At 36.3% G+C, this 22,248-nt stretch overlaps 1 protein-coding gene across 1 annotated transcript in view; it reads left to right on the top strand.

Moving 5' to 3' along the window:
• Positions 1–22,248, top strand: part of IARS1 (isoleucyl-tRNA synthetase 1) — an 86,332-nt gene that overhangs the window by 15,582 nt on the left and 48,502 nt on the right. The window contains exons 8-15 of the mRNA XM_058166436.1: positions 1,572–1,659; positions 3,033–3,093; positions 3,303–3,398; positions 5,230–5,352; positions 5,900–5,991; positions 11,116–11,214; positions 19,441–19,567; positions 20,093–20,166. Of these exons, the coding sequence (XP_058022419.1) occupies positions 1,572–1,659; positions 3,033–3,093; positions 3,303–3,398; positions 5,230–5,352; positions 5,900–5,991; positions 11,116–11,214; positions 19,441–19,567; positions 20,093–20,166 (760 nt within the window). The remainder of the gene's footprint in view (positions 1–1,571; positions 1,660–3,032; positions 3,094–3,302; positions 3,399–5,229; positions 5,353–5,899; positions 5,992–11,115; positions 11,215–19,440; positions 19,568–20,092; positions 20,167–22,248) is intronic.

Below are 22,248 nucleotides of genomic sequence, written 5' to 3'. Positions count from 1 at the left end.
TCTAATTTGTATATTAACTCCGCTTATCAAATATTTTTCAAGTTTCTCTTCTTAATTTTATATATCCCAAATTCCAGTTTAAAATCCAATTTCAAATCCAACTGAAAAATTCCCTTTACAAGGCTTTTCTATTTTGAATAGTTCTTCCTTCAAAGTTTAAAACTTTTAAGATTATGTCCAATCTTGTTCAGAAACTATTTTCTTTCAGATTTCTTTTTCTTATAATAATTTTAATATTTCCAAATCCAATTTCCAATCCAAATATCAAGCACCGTTCGGGGCTTTAGTGCTTTAACTTCCGTTTTGTTCTTCTCCCTTCATTAACATTCCCCAATGCCAGTTAGCTGCTATTTCCTCGCTGGGACTTCTTTTGAAAATTTTTAAAATACTTTGTTTACCTGTGAGTTGGCCAATCACTCACCCGGAACCAATACTCTGTCCAAAACACCGCACATGCACAAATCTTAGTCCGGTTGCCCCAGCTTCATGACAGTCATAATGGCTGCCGCCCCTGCCACCGTATCGAAGAGTTTCCTCCGACCTCCGAGGAACTTGCCTGTTCCTCTTGGTCATCCAAGGTGCCTCTCCTTCTTCACCGTCCCTACAAGACAGATCCGGTCCTAAGACCCCCTGACAGCAGTTTGTCTGGCTGGATTTTCGCAAGGCTCATTAGAGCCTGCTATTTTCCAGCCAGTGTCGCCGCGATGCTTCCATTTCTCTCATATCTGAAATTCTCTTGTCCAACTTTTGCTTACTGCTTGTATCCATTAGTAAACTGGCCTCCTCAACTGCTAACTCTTTATTGTACTTCACATCCTACATCAAGCACTCCTTGGAAGTGTTAATGTACTTTCAATTTGTGTAAAGCAATGTATTTTAAACTTAGCAATTTTAAGATGTGTGGACTTAGCATGCTGGTTAATTCTGAGAGTTCAAGTTCACACCTTAAAATTGCTAAGTTTGAAAAACACTGGTTTAAAGGAAATAGCTTTTCCTGATAAATACATGCTTAGTGATTTCAGTGCACTGCATTGAATTCAGAGTGTTGCTATACCTTGACTTCTATCCAGAGGTTTTCTGAAGAGAAGTAACAACAAGGTCTCAATCCTGGTTAATGAGTTAAAGAAGCCACCAACAAAAGTCTCAACTATATACCAAATATGTTGCTACTTTTTAGCAACAAATCCGAATTTGAAAACATGTATTACTCATTTTAACTATGACATACAGAAATATCTTGGCTCATTTCTTCTTTTTTAGTTGTCCTAGCCAATTTTTCAGTTCCTAGAAGTGAAGACAAGACTAGCTAAAAATAAAGGAAAAACAAACTAGGATTTGTTTGAATGAGCATGATAAGCTTAAAGTTTTTATTCACACCTGAAATAGAATAAAGATAAATTATTGCTTAAACTTAGATATAAATATAGTCCTGATGTCAGTATTTATACTTTCATTTTTTTATTGCCAGTCTGGGATCTAATATTATTCCATTATTAACATTAACATTGCATATTTATATTGCTATTTCTATTATAGTGCAGAAACTGAATCTTAATGTTATTTTTTTTCAGACCAAAATACTGGGAAAAAATTCATATTGATGGAAGCTAGATTGGCATCTCTCTACAAATCTGAAAGTGAATATGAAGTACTTGACAGGCAAGTCAATAGAGTGTTGTGTGCTTTTTAAATCATGTAATTTATAAAAAATTGCTATGGAAAAGGCAAGAAAAGCAAAAAGTAATGATTCATCTGCTCTGTAGATTGAAAGTACATGCATGTTCTGTATTCTCAAAGGGTTGTTTGATACTCAGAACTGAGAATTGCATTAAGTTGGAAATGTTATCTGTAGCAAAGTGCTGACTTCACTTTATGTATCTGCTATCAATCATGTTAAAGTGTTGACGTTTCTTTTGGAAACGAAATAGGAACTATATTGTCTGCAGCAGCAATTAAACTTTTTGCTTTCATCAAATCCTGATGCTTGCTCTTACAAATGGATCCGATTTCAGCATGTGACAATCTCTGTCATTTTAACCATCTTTTCCCCCCTTCCTCATTAGATGCTGCTGAAGGATCTACAATTTTGATTCTATCTTCAATAATACTTTTGTGGATCTATCTTGTTCTCTTTGGGGCAACATTTCTTTTAATGAAGGAGTCTTAGGTACTATCTATCAAACCAAAGTGAGGCTCCCCCTGCTTGTAAAGAATAACAGCAGCACTATTTATTTTTCCTTCCCAGTTGTTTTAAAGCGTGTGTGTGCGCGCACGCACACACCCAACAATATTTTGCAACAACTGTAAATTTCACTAAACTATCAACTTTGTGGGATAGTTTCTTCCAGCATGGATCTGATTCATGTTGTTCATTTGCTTTTCCTGATAACTATTTTCTCTGGTATTTATAAGACAAAATTGGGATGTAGTCTAATTTTTAAAAAAATGAAAAAAGAATAAAAAAACCTGCATCAAACAGACCTCTAGGTTTCCTCTCTCTGCCATCTTTGTTCTTTTTTTCTTTTGTGTTGTTTTCTTGTTTTAATGTTTTTAGCACTTGTTAACTACTCAGAGTTATGGGCAGTTGTACTGAGAACATATCAATTTAATGACTAAATAAGTAAATTTTTTTTTTAAAAAACACTATTGTTGTCTGCTACAAGTTCTGAGTTCATATTTAATTGTTTGGATTTCACAAATATCTAAATCTAAGCTAAAGAGCAATTATTTTACTTTAAAGTATGTACCTTTTTTATTAAGAAAGTATATAGTTTAATTTTTCCATGAGCTTTCAGAAACTTTTCTAGAATTTTATGAGCCAATAACTATTCCATGTGTTGCTGCTTCAGTAATTAGACATTAATGTTATTGAATTTAAATATATCAAGATGTATACATGTATATATGTGCATATATAAATGTCTCATAATTTTTATTATGTGATGTTTTTAATGTTCTCTTTTTGCTGAAAAGCATTTATAAATAATGGAAAAAGTTGTAAATGACAAGTAATTTGACATACTGTATTTCAGGTTTCCTGGTATTACACTAGAAGGGAAGAAATACAAGCCTCTTTTCAATTACTTTATAAAGGTAAAATACTTTAATGGTTAATCATTTGCTATTTCTAATGACATAGCTAAATATCTAGAAGAGCTCATGTTGGAAAAAAAGCTAGAATTACATTTGCAGCAAAGAAGGGAGAGATGGAGAAATCAGGATCTTAACATTCTGTGATGTTTTTACATCTTTTCCATATTGTTATTTTCTGCATTTTGAAAACTCCTGTATTTTTCTTCCAGTGCAGAGAAAATGGTGCTTTTTCTGTAGTGACTGACAACTATGTGAAAGAAGAAGAAGGTACAGGAGTTGTACATCAAGCTCCTTACTTTGGTGCTGTAAGTTTAGAACTGCTAATAACTTTATTGTAGCTCTCCTGGTACTTCCTTACTGAGATTCAGAATTTCTTCCTGAACTACTAACTTCTAACCTGTTCTGCTCGACTCTTTTCTATCTTGTACTGATACTGTACAAAAAGTATCCATATTTATCTTACCTCTATAGATATATGCTTATATGTCATTGAGACTCGGCCTCTTTTAAGAAAGCTTGTGGTTGGGACTTCCATTATGAGTGATTCTGGATCTATTCCCTGTTGATTACAAGAAACCATTTAGCAATGGGATGTGTAAAATAATAGGGTGTATCTAATCCTGGAAGGAGGGAAGGAAAGAGAAGAGGACAACTAACAGCACAGTGAATAGATTTAGTCGCAGTGCTAATTGGTGCACAATTGGAATATCTGAAGGATCAGATCATCAGAAAATCAATGTGGTTGCTAGGAATCAACAGCTACTTGAAGTCATTTAATCAAATCAGCCAGTTAATCAATTTTGTATTACCTGGTACATATGTCAAGGGTGGATTTTTGGCAGAAGGGCATTTCCATAGAATAGTGTAGAATGTGGCTGTTAATCTGACGTGCATTTTCAATTATAATGGTCAGATGCTATACTCTGTATGCTTTACATGTGCATGTCAAGAAGGATAAACATGCATGGGACATCTAGAAGGAATATTTCTTATTCTCTTGATACATAGAAACCTAGCTTAAATTAAGTTAGTATATCTAGTTTTATCACTGGATATTCTGCTTCTTAAATAGTGCTGGGAACCCAGGTCAGCTTTGTTATTAACCCATTCCAGAATATAGGAAGCTGAACATCATAAACATCTCAGGATTATTTAATGCATTCTTTGAATAACTATCATGTTTCTCAGAAAATAAGACCGAGTCTTATTTTCTTTTAGACTTGAAAATAAACATTTGGGCTTGTTTTTGAGGTGATCTTACTTTTTTTGAGGTGCGGCAGGCCAGCACCTTTGCCTCTATTCTGAACCTTTATTGTTTGGAATGGAGGCTTTTTAGCGAATGGGAGGAAATCGGGGAGGGGAATTTTCCTGCCTGTCATCCATTCCTCAAGCTCAGCACAGACTGAGGGAAGAATGGCAGGCATGAAAATACCCCTCCCCATTTTCCTCCCATTTGCCAAAAAGCCTCCCGTTCGCCTCCCGAAAAGAGGGAAAAAGCGAAGCAGCTGGCCACAGAGCTGCCACCTTTGGGGAAGCACCCCAAGAAGCAGAATCGCTGCGCCCAGAAAGAGAAGGGAAAAAGTGATATTTGCGCTGCCCCAAGGGGCCAGAAGGCTGCAGCTGCAGCTGGACAGTCGTCCCCCTCACTCCGCCACTCATGATGGCAATGCCCATCCCTCCGGGCTTATTTTTGCGGTAGGGGTAATATTAGGCCCACCCCCCAAAAATTAGGGTTGGCCTTATTATTGGAATGACAACCGTTTTCGGAGTAACACAGTATGATGTTTTTACACAGTAAGATAAAGCCAAGCAAATCTTAAAATGTTTCAGTGTATTATGTTCAAACGGTTGTGGCTTCATTGTGATAAGTTACTGACACATCCAAGTCATCAGTTGATACTGTACCCCAAAAGCAATAAATGTGCATGTTGGATCAGTTCTTGGTATGATTAAATATTAGATATATAGAACAGAACTTCACAAAATATTTTGATTCTACAAAAGCATTTCATAATGTAAAGAAAATATTATCCATGATTGTATTAGATAATTTAGTTAATATTCTGAACTGTAAAAGTCTTTCTCAAAAGCCAAAACAAAAAAGCTCAGTTATTTTGTATTTCTTTACTCATATAGGATGATTACAGGGTCTGCATGGATTTTAATATTATTCAGAAGGATTCAGTGCCTGTTTGTCCTGTTGATGCTTCAGGATGTTTCACAGCAGAAGTGACAGACTTCTCTGGACAGTATGTCAAGGTTAGTGGTCCTGAATAAGCTAGGAATTTTGCTTGAAAAATTCATCTATAATCTTCTGTGCTATATCTTTTCTGTGTTTTCATATTTAGGTTCCATATCCTAGTTCCAGTCTAAATGACCAGGTCTTTTAAGTCTCTTGCGCTTGAGACAAACTACTCTCCGCTATGCAACAATAGCTTCATAAATAACCCTTTACATTTGCTGAATTTGCACATAATGTTGCTGTTTGGCCTACTGGGCTGTTTAAATTCATTCGCAGTGATGATGTTGATTTTATTCAACCTAAAACAAACCATTTTGTATGAACCCAAGCACTTTGTGAGGAAATAGCTAAGTGAAATAGAGTGTAGTTTACCTTTGTTCAAGAACTTTAAATCAGCTTTAAAGTGTCTATTTTTCAGAATTTGATTTTTTAAAATACAGTACTACTTTTCAATAAGTTTCAGGTATATTGTGTATTACAATGGAAACAGCTACCAATTTACAAATTACTTTTCACTGTGAGATATTTTGGCTTAATGTTAAACTTAACAATTTGTTTTGTTAGGACGCTGATAAAAATATAATCAAAGCGCTAAAGGAACAAGGAAGATTGGTCCACATCAGCACTTTTAAGCACAGCTATCCTTTCTGCTGGAGGTAAGAGGTTTTAGTGCAACACAAGTTTAAAATGAGCGTCCTGCTTAATCACAAATTTTTGAAAAAAAATCGTACTACTTTATTCTTATTCAAAAATCAAAATTTGTGTTCAAATATATGTACCCGTCTACAAGTAGAATACTAGTATAAGATGCACATGAAATGGAAAGTGTGTTATCTCAACGGGGGATGGGGGAAATACCTTTCAGCCAGTATTGACTCCTGGTAGCTGGCTGGATGAATCCCTACAGTTTTCTTGACAAAGTTTTTCAGAAGTGGTTTGCCATTGCCTGCTTCCTAGAGCTGAGAGTGAGGCCAGGGTTATCCAATTAACCCGATACCTTAACTACTACATCCAACTGGCTCTCTTCCACTTTTATCTCAAATTGGCTACAAAATATTGCATTTCAAACGTGCCAACTTGTTTGGGGCCAACCATAGTCTCAGCAGAGGAAAACCTAGAATGATTTGTTTATTCTTGCTTCAGCTGAAACACATCAATCAGTTTTGGAATTCCCATTTCCTATATGAAACATAACCTTGGCTTCAAAAAACTGGATGATCACACGACAGAAGGAGAGGTACCAAAAAAATTCAATACTTTCCGGCCATTTAATGGTCATCTGGAATTTTACAGCCAGTTGATTTTTAAAAGCTCATTTTAAAAGATGAGGGGATCATTCAATAAAGCAAAGATCATGTAAATTCTTGAAATCAAAGTATATCATCCAACCATACAATTATGTAATTATACATTTAAAGTTAGATCTTTCTTAAAAAGCTGCTCTCGGTCTAAACATTAAGTATATTGTTGGATTCTCATCTTGCTTCAGCTTTCAAAATACTTCGAAAATAGTAAACTTTCTGAATTTAATGGCATAGGAATATTGAAATGAGATCCTGATGAATAGATCGTGATGAATAGGGCAGAGACACATCCCCATCTGCAAACGAAACAGATGGAATCTAATTTTTTTATAGCCCAAATCTGATAGTGTTAGCAGTTAGCAGAAATACAGATATAATAACCGAAAGGAGTATGAGAAGAGGACACATAAGCTGGCTCTGTGTTTTTGATTTCTAAAACAAGAGGTTACCTTTTCAGTCAGTTACCTTCTCCTAGGCATGAAGGTTTCCTGGTAGAAAACATTATATTAATCCCAGTTATTAAAGTGTAATTTTAATATTTGGTAAAAATAAAGCAAACTTCGTCTTCTAAAACTATGCTTAAACATAACCTTATATGTCAGGAATATGCTGTCTCCCTCCACCATTATATTTAAGGATTTTTCATTTTATCCTTGTTGACTGCCAACAGCCCCCCCCCTTCAAAAAAATCCTGCAGTTTCTTCCTCCTGGTACAATAGAAAAAAAACCTGCTGATGCCTACGAGAGAAGAGATCCTGAGAAAATAAATAAAAAAAATTATTACTCCCTCCCCTCATGGCTTCCAGCATTGATGTTCTAAATGTAAATTGCATGTACATCCTCAATACTCAGTGGCATACCCAGGGAAGGAGTAGTGATGAGTCATGCATGGACTCTTGCTGATCAAAACAACTCTTCTTTTTCTATTTGCATTGCTAAAGAAAACTGCAGCAAACAGAATGAGAGGGAAAAAAATCCCACAGTTACTTCCTAGTCTTTGTAGCACAATGCTCCATAGAATGCTACAGCGAACCCACCGAGCTCATCAGGACAACTGGTATAGACTCTGACATTTTTAAATTTATTCTGATTCCTCCACAAAGAAAAGAGCAAAATGTACATAATGAAAACAGATGAACAGAGACATTTAACGTCAAACGTAAAGTACCGTACTTACTGTGTTAATGATGGGTTAGTCAGAGAATAGAATAGAATAGAATAGAATAGAATAGAATAGAATAGAATAGAATAGAATAGAATTTATTGGCCAAGTGAGATTGGACACACAAGGAATTTGTCTTGGTGCATATGCTCTCAGTGTACATAAAAGAAAAGATACCTTCATCAAGGTACAACATTTACAACACAAATGATGGTCATAGGGTACAATTTAACCCGTAATGATAGCAACAAAAAGTTACAGTCATACAGTCATAAGTGGAAAGAGATTGGTGATGGAAACGATGAGAAGATTAATAGTAGTGTAGATTTAGTAAAATAGTTTGACACTGTTGAGGGAATTATTTGTTTAGCAAAGTGATGGCCTTCGGGAAAAAACTGTTCTTGTGTCTAGTTGTTCTGGTGTACAGTGCTCTACAGCGTTGTTTTGAGGGTAGGAGTTGAAACAGTTTATGTCCAGGATGTGAGGGATCTGTAAATATTTTCATAGCGTTCTTCTTGATTCGTGCAGTATACAGATCCTCAATGGAAGGCAAGGTGGTAGCAATTATTTTTCTGCAGTTCTAATTATCCTCAGAAGTCTGTGTTTTTCTTGTTGGGTTGCAGAACCAAACCAGACAATTATAGAGGTGCAAATGACAGACTCAATAATTCCTCTGTAGAACTGGATCAGTAGCTCCTTGGGCAGTTTGAGCTTTCTGAGTTGGCGCAGAACAGTCTTTGTTGTCCTTTTTTGATGATGTTTTTGATGTTAACTGTCCATTTTAGATCTTGCGATATAATAGAACCTAGAAATTTGAAGGTTTCTACTGTTGATACTGTTTGTCTAGTATTGTGAGAGGTACACATGTAGGTGTACATGTGTAGCCTGTGCCTCTGAAGGTTACCATTTCACCACACAGATATCCTGAATTTCAGCATCAAAAGTAAAACAAGACCATGCATGTGCACTGCACAAATGCCGTAAACCAACAGACTAACCAAATTAACAGATGGTGTTATTTTTGCAATTGCATTACTTGCATCACACAGCAAACACAAAAACTTTTAATATAACATTGCACTCCTTGGCCTTCACATTTAACATCAACATGAAATCGTTGGGTGAGATCATCTGTCAACATAGGGTCAGGTATCATCCGCATATATCTCAGGTCTGGCTCTCAAGTGATGCCATTGAGGCATTTTTCTCCAGTGTCTGGAGATTATGTGGGTCTGGATATGGAAGAACCAAACTGACAAGACTGGTTAGCTGTTGGTTTTAATGTGTGGTGTCGTTCCCCCCTCTCCCCCAATATCTAATGATTTTTCATCATTGATTTTGAATGGGTCCTGCAGGGAGAGTTAGTATGCAATTTGGGCATTGTCCTGGATATGCAGTTTAGGTTCACAACAGCTGTGGCTGGAAACCATTTGTAATTGTAGCTTTGTTTTGCCTAGATCAGGAGGTACTGCTCATGGTCAGTCAAGTGTTAGTCACCTCTCATTTGGGCTGTTGTCACATATTCTACATGAGTCTATCCTTGAAGAGCATTTGGAAGATTCAACTGGTCTAGTGTGCAGTGAAATGTACCATATAGGGCACCTAGTAGCTGCCTGGCTTTCAAAGGGGTTCTCACAAGGCTCCAAGAAAGCCTCTGGAGCCTGGGGAGGGCAGAAAATGGGCCTACCGGGCCCACCATGCCATTGCATGCCAAAAGTGGGGGGACCGCGGGGGTGGGGTCACGCATGCATGCGCAGGGGGTGGGGTGCCATTGAATTATGGGTGTGGGCGCATGCACGACCCCCCCCGACCCCCATTTTTGGCACGTGACAGCAAAAAGGTTAGCCATCACTGTCCTAGGTGAAGCCAAGGAAGCATGCCTTTTCTGTCATGGCACCTATTTTGTGGAACCACCTCCTCCCTGAGACATAAATAGCCCAATCCTGTTGGCCTCCTTGAAGAATTTGAAGATCTGGGCATTCTCCCAGGCATTGGGGCCAGGTTGCAGATGGAGCTCTGATTTGATTGCACATATACTGTAGCTGTTACACTGCTAGTGTAAATAATTAAGGGCATGTTTATTATTTTTTAAAGGACAGATTATTATTTTGTTCTATTCATAACATAATAACAGAGTTGGAAGGGACCTTGGAGGTCTTCTAGTCCAACCCCTTGCCCAGGCAGGAAACCCTACACCATTTCAGACAAATGGTTATCCAACATTTTCTTAAAAATTTCCAGTGTTGGAGCATTCACAACTTCTGCAGGCAAGTTGTTCCACTTATTGATTGTTCTGACTGTCAGGAAATTTCTCCTTAGTTCTAAGTTGCTTCTCTCCTTGATTAGTTTCCACCCATTGTCCATTTGCTGTCCAGAGTTCTTTTGAGGAAGGGTGTCCGTATAAATATGCTAAAAGAATAAATATTTGCTTTGGAGCTGTGTGCACTATTGGTGTATCTGGTCACCACTATCACGGTATGTCATGGACTCCTTTGTCCTCAATTTTTGGATTGCTAAACAGAGGGAAATGGTCTGACTGCCTGAAGTGTCAACATGACCCTTTCTTGTTAGCTTACCATCTCCTCTTCCCAGCACTGGCCTTTTTTCTTATCCTTAGGCAGACACAAAATAATTATCAGAATGACTCCAGAGCCAGTTTGAACAAGCTTGTTGATGAAATAGAATGCAAAGTTAAATGTTCCAATAATGTGGAAGTGAAAGAGGGACTGGAAAGATGGTGGCTTCTTCTAACTCATTCCAAAGTTAACATTCATATTTTTTTTCTCTATAAGCTTCATTCTTTTGCCTGCAATATTTACTGCTTCTGCCTCCAGTATACAAGTTCCATTACTGATTTTAAAAGGTTCAGAATTATTCATGAAACAAGAGGCAACTTAAGAGTTTTTTGTCATTCATGCCCATCTAGTAATAACATGTAGCAATGCGAATGGAACTGAAGATAATCACGGGCAGGATATAGAAAAGTGGAGAACTGGGATATGTTGGTTTATGTGCGGCAATAAAATTAAGTCAGCTGTAGCTAAATACATTTGTTTGCAAGATATAAAAACTCACGAATATTTCTAATGAATCTAGCCTTTTGATAGATTTCATTAAAAGAGTATATGATGATGTACTAAAACATTTATATAAGCAATTTAGTTAGATTTGGGTGCAACAGATACAATAATATTCCACTCAAAATCACTTGGAATCTATCCATTAACTTTTAGATGGAAACCAAATATGGTCATTCAAACTTTGCAGGATAGTTTAAAAAAAAACATTTTTTCTGTCCATTCAATTTCTTTCAGGTCAGATACACCATTGATATACAAAGCAGTTCCAAGCTGGTTTGTTCGTGTGGAACACATGGTGGAAAAGTTGCTGGAAAACAATTCCCAATGTTATTGGTACTGTGATCTACTCTTTTTTTTCTTTAACAATGAATTGCTTAAATATCTAGTTATATCTTAAATCTGGTTGCAATCAGGTGCCTTTTTAAAGATGCATTGCCGGTGGTTCATTGTGATAAGCTCACAAAGTACCCAGATGTCATTCTTTGGTTTTTAGCTCATGTTTTATCTCCTTTCATCTTATTTTTCTGCCTTAATTGGTATAATGTGCTTTGAGTCATAATAATCGTTAACAAAATCACAATTTTCCAAAGGTGCTGATGCTACTTCATTCTTAAGACCTGAGGATAGGTCTGTGTTCATAGATTTCCCTTTGTTCATTGATTGCCCCCCCCCAAATATTCTTATGAGTGTGCTTTTTAATAGTTTTAGCAAGAATTTTAAAGGGGTTTAAGTGTTGCATTTTGGCATCGGTTCTCTGTCCTTCTTTACTTTTAAATTTCCCCTGTAGATTAGAAATAATGTTCTCTATATCTGTATAGACTTAACAATATAGCCATCAACATGCATTATTTATTTTTAAAAATATTCATGTATTGACAAAACTGATTCCAAAGAAAGAGGGGCATTAATCAATCGGTAACATGTAGTTCATAAAGGCCAACCTATTGCTCTTCAAAGATGGTTCCTGTGAGAGATTGTGGGGAGACTAGAGAAAGACTGGATATAAAGATGAACAAAAGAATTGGTCAGAAATACGTAGCCCCACACAGTTTTGTAATATCACCTTGATATTCTTGTGAATACTGGGATGTTAAGAGTTGCTTTATAGTGTGATGAATGGCATATACATTTAATGAATAGTCATATAGATATCCCCCCCCAAATAAATAGGCATGTGACATTTCTGAAGTCAATCTTATTAGAAAGGAATCAGAATGAGTTTCAGGACTAGACAATATCTAAGGTAAAGGTTTCACCTGATCAGCCATGTACAACTCTTAGGGGGGTGGTGCTGATCTTTGTTTCTTACCTGGGTGAGCTAGCTTTGTCCAAAGACTTTTCTTTGATCATGTGACCAGCATGACTATTAGCCAAAGTGCATAGGACGGCTGTTACCTTCCCACCAAAGTGGTGCCTATTTACTTGTATTTTGCATGCTTTCAAACTGCTAGGTTGGTGGGAGCTGGGGCAAGTAATGAGAGCTCACTCCATTACATGGCACTCGGGTGTTGAACCCAGGCTATCATCTTCCCAGCTGACAAGTTCAGCGACTTTAACTGCCGAGCCATCATGGTCCCAGACAAAATCTACAACACTATAAACCACTTTCTGTACTGGAAGATTCAGGTTTTGGAAATTAAGGAACCATCCCCCCCAAAGGCCAAATTGAAATATTATGGGGAAAAAAACCCACAAAACGTTCTAAGGGAATGCTGGGACATTCTGAGTCTGCAATCTGCATACAACAAATCAGCATTCATGCATTAAGTTAATAGGGAGTGTTTTTAACCCTCCAAAAATACTTTCATGATATTGCATCTTGTAGAACTATATGAAGCTTGCTGCCTTCGCCTCCCTTTTTCTTAACATGCCAGTCAGTGGCATGGGAATGTGATATGTGTGTTTTGTCAAGTGAACTTAAACTTTGCCTTATTTTAATTTTGTGTAGTTGAATTCTTGACCTGGGAAAGCCCAGTAGGATGTCTTTTAGCAAGCTTTGTAAACATAATCTTTGTTTTGACAATTCATAATCTAATAAAAGCAAAAGCCATATGCTATTTATCAAAAATATGAGACATAAATATAGGCAATAGTCTTATTGAATAGAACTCGTTCAGTGATACCTTGCTGTTCAAATCTTTTAGCTTGTTTTGGATCTGGAAAGATAATTAATTTAATGCAAGAGGATCAAATTGCAATTTATGCTTCATGACATTAAGGAAGAAGATTTTTTTTTAATCTAAAAGTTCATTTGTGGATGAGGATAGCATCTTATAATGATAGAAACCTTATTTAGCTAAATGTAAACAAATCCTTTGTGTCAGATTCTATTTACTGGCTTATGATAAGCAGATGAATGAAGTTAAGATTTTTTAAAGAGTCTATAGAAAGTAAACTTTATACTTACTGCAGTGCTAATATGCTAATGGGAAAAGTAACAGTATTAAACTATCTTGTATGTTAATTGGCGTCTATATCACGCTTGAAGGTATAAAAATATTCTGTGATAGCAAATAATATTTTTGCCATTAAGGCCTTAATTGACAAGCATCTATTTATATGCAGTATGTGTACAATTATATGTATTTGGTTATGATTTGCATGCGACTTTGATCAGAAAAGACTTACTTTGACACATTAATATGGTATTTTTAAATGTATTTTATGTTTACATGGTCATTTTAAATGTGTGTGTATTTATATTTGGACTAAATGCCATTAAATATTTTGTAAATGCTCAAAATATCTACAGTTTGTTCCACTTTGGCACCATGTAAAGGTACAAGGCCATTGTCTGTTAATTCAGTCAAGACATTTGAGGAATTTGCTGTATTCTAGGTATAAAAACTCTGGAGGACCAAAGGCTTCTGGATTCTATAAATCCTTGGAATTTATTGTGATGCTTGCACTGACTATAGAATAATTGCTGATTAATAGGACTTAATGTCTCTTAGGAATCCTTTTTATTCCTTATAGGTGTTTTCTGTGATGAACTAGATTGAGTATGATTTGGCAAATTTTATAACCTAATTGAATAGCTAATTAGTTTTTAATGAGATAATAGCTTAATACTAATGTATTTTTGAACTGACATATTTTAAGATTTAGGAATAGCTGATCTTAAACTATGACGAACTATGATCTTGCTGATCATTCAAAAATGAATAACCATAAATTCTAATAATAAGCTACAGCAGCATCATAAAATTTGTGTTTTTTTATATTGATTTCCCCCCTATATTATATTTAGGAATTTACTAACTAAAAATCAAGATTCCAATTAACTACTAACTAGAAGGAATAAAATGCAACTAGACTGTAATCTTAAATTAAATGGAACTGTCATTTCTTTAAAATGGCGAGTTTAAACAATCTGAATAAACAAATTGGAATACGTAAAATGAGAAATGACATATAAATGCTTTACATAAATAGTGTTTATTTTATAAATGACACATCTCTGAAGTTCTGTTCCCTTATCCATAAGAGCAACTGTGCCTACAATTCTAAAATTCTTTAGAAAGTATTAAGGTGGAGATTGATGGAGCGAGACAACAAATCTGGGTTAAGCTCATACAAAGATAGAGATTTATGAAACAACTAAGATTCAAATCCCCTAATTCACAAAAAGATGAAAGAAAAGGTTAATGCAAGATTCCATTACTATAGCATCTAATAAAAATAATTTTAGGTCTATGCAGCATCTTGTTTCTTAATCTTGTCTACCTTGAAGGACTGAGAATATTCCCTGAGTGGTGCCCATGGGCTCTGAGATATCTCAATAACAGTATGGCTGCCCGCTTTCATTTTAAAACATTCCTTCTAATTTTTTTTCTTAAAATAAAGCTATCATCCTCCAGAGCAAAGTGTCATCTCATCTCCAGTATTTTTCTTTCCAAAAAGGCCTGTGAGCTAATAGTTATTCTTAGAAAACAAAAAATGAAAACTGGTGGCAATTCACTCCTTTACTTGGGATTGCTCCTTTCTGCCCAGAAAAGAGAAACAAGGATAAGTTGAGGGGGGTCAGAGCGGTTAAAAGAAAGAAAAGGGACAGGCACGTCCTCATCCATTGTCCTGCTGATTAATAGCTGCTTTTCCATTGGACATACTGTCCATTATAATCATTTGGTGAAAGGGAAAACTTGTCCAATGGCACCTGTTTTGGAGACTTGTTATAAAATGTTCTCACCTTCCCAGATATGCCATTATCTGAGAAAGGTTGGAGTTCTGTACGGTGATTTAACTTAGCAGGGATTCCTAAACTTTACGCTATCACACTCCCTTTAGTGCAGTCTAAATGTGGTGGAATTCCAGTGGTGGAATTCAATTTTTTTTTACTACCGGTTCTGTGGGTGTGGCTTAGTGGCCGTGGTTTGGTGGCCATGTCAGGGGAAGGATATTACAAAATCTCCATTCCCACCCCCCTCCAGGGGAAGTATATTGCAAAATCTCCATTCCCATCCCACTCTGGGAATAGCCAGAGGTGGTATTTGCCAGTTCTCTGAACTACTCAACATTTCTGCTACCAGTTCTCCAGAACCTGTCAGAACCTGCTGAATAGCACCCCTGGTATGTACTTCCTCTAAAATTCCAAGGAACAAAATGAACCAGGAAAACAATATAATGAAACCTTGGGAAAAGTGGATTTATTGTAACAACGTACAGCTAAAATGTTTTGTTGGCACCTCCCTGAGGGAAATACATTTCACAGTTTGGGACACTGGTCCAAAGCAAGTTGTAAGTGGTGAGTTGACTAATAGGGATCCCATCAACTGAGTGCAGATTGAACTAGTCAGGTTTTATGGTCCAATACTTCAAAATTGATTATAATCTTCCAAAAGAACATATTGTAAGCAAGCCATAACAAATTGGTAAAACTAGATGGCAGTATATAATAATTGCTTTTCTAAAGTATCTCTGGTGGGATATAAAACCAGAAGTGGACATAAATTCCTTATGTACTGTATGTCCCTGTAGGGCTAAACAACTTGCAAAATTTGTATAGTAAATACAAATTCCTTTTTAAAACTTTTTGTTTTCTTGTTCGGTTGACTGGTTATTGTTAAGAACAAAGTATACACTAACCACAGTAATTGGTAAGGTACAAAACTTTGTTTAGTCTTTTATATTCTGTATAAATGAGTCTAATTTTTCATTACACTTGTCTATACAAAGTCTGTATCTAAAAGCAATATGCTCGTGAGTGGCAACTACAATCAGGTCTTCAAACCATTGAAAATTGAAAATGGAGCCATACATTTATTTTTCCTGTGTCACAATTTCAAGCTTTTATTCATAATAAGGGCACACAGAATCAATTTACATTGTCTGTTTGTCAAATTCCATGTATTAGGTGTATAGTTTTTAAAAAAAATCCTCTGAGAATTTTAACTTTTATTGGATAACTATGTTTATATAATCCATAACTTTCTTCCCAAACTTGGTAAGGACATTTTAAAAAAAAATTTACATTTATATCCCGCCCTTCTCCAAAGACTCAGGGCAGCTTACATTTTTTTGTTTTGTTTTTTGTTTACATTTATACCCCGCCCTTCTCCGAAGACTCAGGGCGGCTTACAGTGTATAAGGCAATAGTCTCATTCTATTTTGTATATTTTTTACAAAGTCAACTTATTGCCCCCCCAACAATCTGGGTCCTCATTTTACCTACCTTATAAAGGATGGAAGGCTGAGTCAACCTTGGGCCGGGCTCGAACCTGCAGTAATTGCAGGCTACTGTGTTCTTAATAACAGGCTTTACCAGCGTGAGCTAAACCGGCCCTTGTGTAAGGCAACATTGTAGAAACATACGTTTTAAAGAAGCATTATCCTTATTACATTTCCAACAAAGTGCTGCTTTTGATAGTCCTTTCTATATAAACATAATTGCATACCATCCATCTAAAAGACTCTGGGCAGTTTACAAATAAAATAATAAAAATACAATTGACAAACAGATAAAAGCAGGGATAAAAGACAGGTTAAAAGGCAGAGGGAGCAATCTCAGGCCACCAACCGCCCCAGGGTTGCGTGTCCATCTTTCATCCTCGCATGAGTTGGCAGAGCTAGGTCTTCATGCTCTTCTGGAAGGCCCAGGAGACTGGGGGCCAGTTTTGCATCTGGGGGCAAGATATTGAAATGGAGTCCAGTAAATGTATTAGGAATGTATATGTACTTGAATAGTATTTACATTTTATTTTATTTATTTATTTATTCATATTTTTATACCGCCCTTCTCCGAAGACTCAGGGCGGTGTACAGCCAAAAAAACGACAAGAATCCCAACAAATTTAAAATACACTATGAAATTTAAAAACTGATTCAATCGCTGTAACTTAAAATATTAGCTAAAATTTATCAAAACTAAAATCTTGGTAAAAACCCTATAAAAACCCACTAAAACCCCCATACTAAAATCAATCAGGCCAACATTAAACAAGTGTATATATATATATATATCCGTGATGGCGAACCTATGGCATATCTGCTGGAAGTGGCATGCAGAGCCATCTCTCTGGACATGCCAGCCATTGCCCATTGTTCTTTTGGCGCACAAATGCACTCAGACCAGCTGGTCTTCATGCACGTGGGAGCAGTGGAAATTGGAAGAGCAGCTCCCTGGCATGCATTTGTGTGCCAGGAAGCTGAGCTTCTGGTTTCCGGCGCACACATGTGCACCGGCCAGCTGGTCTTTGTGTGTGCATGTGCGCTAGAATGCAGAAAATCAGGTGACTGGTGCGCATGTGCATTCCAGAAGTTGGAAGCTCAGCTTGCGTGCCGGGAGCTGCTCTTTCGGTTTCCGGCACTCCCCTGTGTGCACGCGCTCCCGTTTCGGCACATGGTACCGAAACGTTTCGTCAACACTGGTATATATAGAATTCTTAGTCTTTATTGTTATAATGACACATATTTTTACATTGTCATATTTCACTTTTTTGTTAAAGTACTTTTTTGTGGTTTTTTGTTTTCTACTCTTTGACAATGTTATCTTTGCGTTTTGCTCCTTTTTCCCCTCTTTTTTTGTTATTAATTAAAAAGCAATAACAAGAAATAAAAAGATAGTATTCTAAAGATAAGAAAAACATATAAAACTTTGGCCAAGATACAGATAAGTATAAAAGGGGGGAAATGATTTTAATGAAGGTAGCAGAAGTCTAAATGGCTTTTTCTGTCCGTCTCTGTCTCTGTCTGTCTGTCTGTCTGTCTGTCTGTCTGTCTCTGTCTCTGTGTCTCCCTATCCCTATCCCCATCTATCCCACATTTTTTCTTGGGCTGTCTTTCAGACTCCCATTTCAGGTTTAGCTGTAGTAATTATGTCATGGTGTGGATTTGAATTTTTTTTTTTTTAATGCTGGTGGAACTTTGTATCTTTATTGTTGTTACATGGGGGTAGAGATGTTGCCTAGGCATGTTTTTGTATATTAATATTTACAAACAGCATTCTTTCCCTTTTGATTGTTTCTAGAGAACGGTCTACGTGGTTGCTAGGAGTTGAAAACAGCTTGATGACACATAATCAATTGATCAATCAGAGAATAGCAATCTATTCCCTACAGTGCCTTATGTGGAATTTCTCTATATTTTATACTTTATATTGCAGCTGTTCAGAAGTTTTCTCTTTGAGCAGGGAATAAAATTGCTATATATTTTGCTTTTAATACGTTTGTGTTGTACTCGGTGCTTGATTTAAAAAATATGGATGTTCAAACTCTGAAAAAAATATAAAGCATGTTACGGAATAATATATAATTTTGCTTATATTGTTTCCTTTCTGAATTTCTATTTAGCAAATTAAATTGTTAAGCAATAAAATTGTATTTTTCTCTAGTCAAAAAGGAAGATGCCACCCATCCATATCTTGAAGCAGAAAGCTATTGTATCAAATATCAAGGTTGCAAAGTTCATTTTTCACATTAACAGTGTGCTCAATTACTCTTTTATCTTAATTCAGTATTCCATTTATGATTTTAAAGTTTCTCCTAAGGTCAGTATTAAGAGTGCAATTTAATAAGTTCATATTCTAAAATCTTTGAAAATTACATTCTCATAGGGCATGAAAATGACTATGGTCAAAAACCTGATTTTTTAATGTGAACCCTTATTTTATAAAGTGAAATGTGGAATGAATTTCTGTTTTGACTGATTTTTGTCCAAGAACACTAAATATTACTATTTAATATTCTTTGATTAACCATTGAAAAATGGGGGCTTCAACAGATAAAAATAAGCACTCAGGTATGGATCTTGCATAAGGCCACTGAATAGAACAAGACTCTGCTTACCACTGAGCGGCCCATTGAAAAAATGAAATGTAAAAGAACAACAAATAGTGCACTGGGAGAGGGATAATGGTCCTTATGGGCCAGTGCTAAGAATCAAGGTTGGTAGAGAGGAAGGTCTTAACTGGCTGAGGCTGCTGGGATGAGATTTCATTAGGAGTAGGAGAGAAGATTTATCCTGACAGTTAACTATGGTTAAATGAGCAGAAAATGTCAGCCAACCCAGTAGAAAATATACACATATCAGTGCATAATTAAGAATCTTTTTAAACATGATCAGGGTTCCTGACTTCGTGAGAGAGAAGCGCTTTGGCAATTGGTTGAGAGATGCACGAGATTGGGCTATTTCACGAAACCGTTATTGGGGAACACCGATTCCATTGTGGGTCAGTGATGATTTTGAAGAGGTAGGTAAGGAAAGGTGACACGAGAATGAACTTTGCTATGATTTGTATCATAATTCTTATGAACTAAATAACTTGATAGCTTATATTTTATATTATTTATATTATTATGTTTTACATAAATATATTTTGTATTTTTTTGCTCCTGTTCAGATATGAGGTTTTTGCTGATTTGTATTAGCCTAAATTGTTTTATAAAGATAAGCAACCCTGCTATAAGTAGCTTTTCGGACACTTAATTTCTGAGTCTTGTCTGAGAAAAGGCTCATTTGCAACAGATACAGCATCCATAGGGTACTTCTGCATTTAATATCTTAGCCAGCCTTTGTCACTGCAGACTATATAGTCCTTGTTAAAAGGTTACGGTATTTGATTTTGAAAAATGATGTTTTCACATTTAAAACGTACTGGTTAAACCCACAATATCAGTTCCTATTTTGCAATCACGGCCTCTACTTTAAATTTAGAGAAATGTTTATTATTATTTTTAAAAATCAATAAATATGCAAATGTATTGAATGTTAACAGGTGGTTTGCGTTGGGTCTGTAGCAGAACTGGAAGAACTGTCAGGAGTGAAAATCACTGATCTCCACAGAGAAAGGTTTGTGATTATTCTAGAAGCAAGTAAAGATTCATCAAGCTTATCATTTGTCCACTTTGAATCATTATTTAAAAACCCCACACACTTCATTTTAGAGCATATATCGGCCATCATGTATGAATTACCCTGGGTGTGTCCTTTTATCAGTTTGGATATACTGGTGGAGAAAGTGTTTGAAGTGTTTGAAAATAATCTTTCTCGTGCTCTTGTTCAGTACAAATGGATAAGAATTCATAGGGAGATGGGCAAGATTAAAAACTTTCCCTCTTCCTCCAGAAGTTTTTATTGCACTGCTAATTACAGTCTTTCCTATATTGGAATTACTGCTGTCACTATAATGGTGGGAATCCCCCTCTTCTCTGGGGGAGATGAGTCTGTTTATCGAAATGAGGTAGAATGGTTGCTTTTGTGGTGTGGAGACAATAACTTGGTCCTTAACACAAATAAGACCAAGGAGCCTATAGTGGACTATAGAAGGAATAGATCAGATATCCAGCCCTTGCTTATCAATGGAGACCGAGTGGAGCAAGTGGCTAGTTTTAAGTTTCTGGGTGTTATCATAAAAGAGGACCTGACCTGGGGCACTCATATTGCAGCACTGGTTAAAAGGGCCCAGCAGAGATTATACTACCTGAGACTTCTCAGGAAAAAACAACTGAATGAAAAATGGCTGGAGGCCTTCTACCGCTGCACCATAGAGAGTATTTTAACTTACTGCACCTGTGTATGGTTTGCCAGTTGCCCAGTTGCAGATAGGACAGGAAAGAGTCAACGTTATTGCCCAGAGGATCATTGGTTGCCCACTCCCCTCCTTGGAAGAGCTTTATAGCTCCCGCTGCCTTAAGAAAGTTCAAAACATTCTTAAAGTTCCATCTCATCCCAGGCACCCTTTTTTTGAACTATTACCATCTGGCAGACGGTACAGGTCAATAAAAACAAGGACAAATAGGCTGAAATATAGCTTCTATCCCAGGGCAATAATTATATTGAATTATACGGTATAGTGCAATATCGGGTTTTCAATTTCAATTATATAGAATAAAAAGTATGTTCGTGTTTTTATTTTTATAGTTTTAATGTACACTGAAGACGGCATTTAATTTTGTTGTACTATGTGCAATGACAATAAAGTAAACTATACTGTATTATAGAAGAAAAATCATTATCCGTATCAATGGAGAAAAGTGAAGATTTAGTCTCCCTTTCCATAGGTTTTCCACAAATTAGCATTATGGGAGGAAGAAGCAGCTTTTGTCTGTTCCCATGGTAATTTGATAATAAGAGATGAGGAAAAGTAAGTTTAAAGATTCCAATGGCAAATGCTGTGATGGCATTTACTTGTGCTTCCTCTTATGTGGTTCTTGTTACCAGCCATTCCGAGGGGACAGTATCGCCTTCCTCCCAAAAATGATTGCCTGCTCCTGTTTTAGATCCTACAGTTTGGCCGAGTCAGTATTGGCTGGTATTCATAGTAATTAGCTGCCGAAGTAGTAGATTCCCTCCCTGGGCAGTGGACGAGACTAGATCGTCTATAAAGTACCTTCTAAGCCCTTGCCCTATGCACTCAATTCATTGCCAGTCTACAACACTTGCATTGGTGCTACCTTCAAATAAATTCAGATAAGTAAATTAAGAGAAATATTAATATTCATCTTAAAAACGAATATTTTAGTCCTTGGCAATTTTTCTGGCAAAAAAACAAAACAACAAAAAAAAACCCCTAACTAGTATTATAATAATATCTTGATCGTGGACCACTGAGATAATTTTTATTGGATGATACAGATTGATTCTGGGCTGAGTTGAACTGTGTAAGATTGCATAAGGGAGAAGTTCTCTTGAAATATAAAAATATATGATTCAGTGAAAAAATGTTTATTTCTAATATGAATGAGCTAGCATGGTACCTTTTGGCGGTCATTCCTGTTCTCACAAGGAAGAATGAATTGGTGTGTTGGTTTTAAGGGCTTTATTAGTTTAGCTGTGGATCAGTTCAATGTGAAATAGAGATGAGACTTGGGCTGAAGATTGTAAAAGGAACTAAGGCATCCGTACAGGAAAAGTCATATTAAGAGAATTTTT

The sequence above is a fragment of the Ahaetulla prasina genome, chromosome 2, assembly GCF_028640845.1.
Source record: "Ahaetulla prasina isolate Xishuangbanna chromosome 2, ASM2864084v1, whole genome shotgun sequence".
Lineage (NCBI taxonomy): Eukaryota > Metazoa > Chordata > Lepidosauria > Squamata > Colubridae > Ahaetulla > Ahaetulla prasina.
Note: the sequence above shows the minus strand (reverse complement) of the source record. Positions and strands in the feature narration are given on the sequence as shown.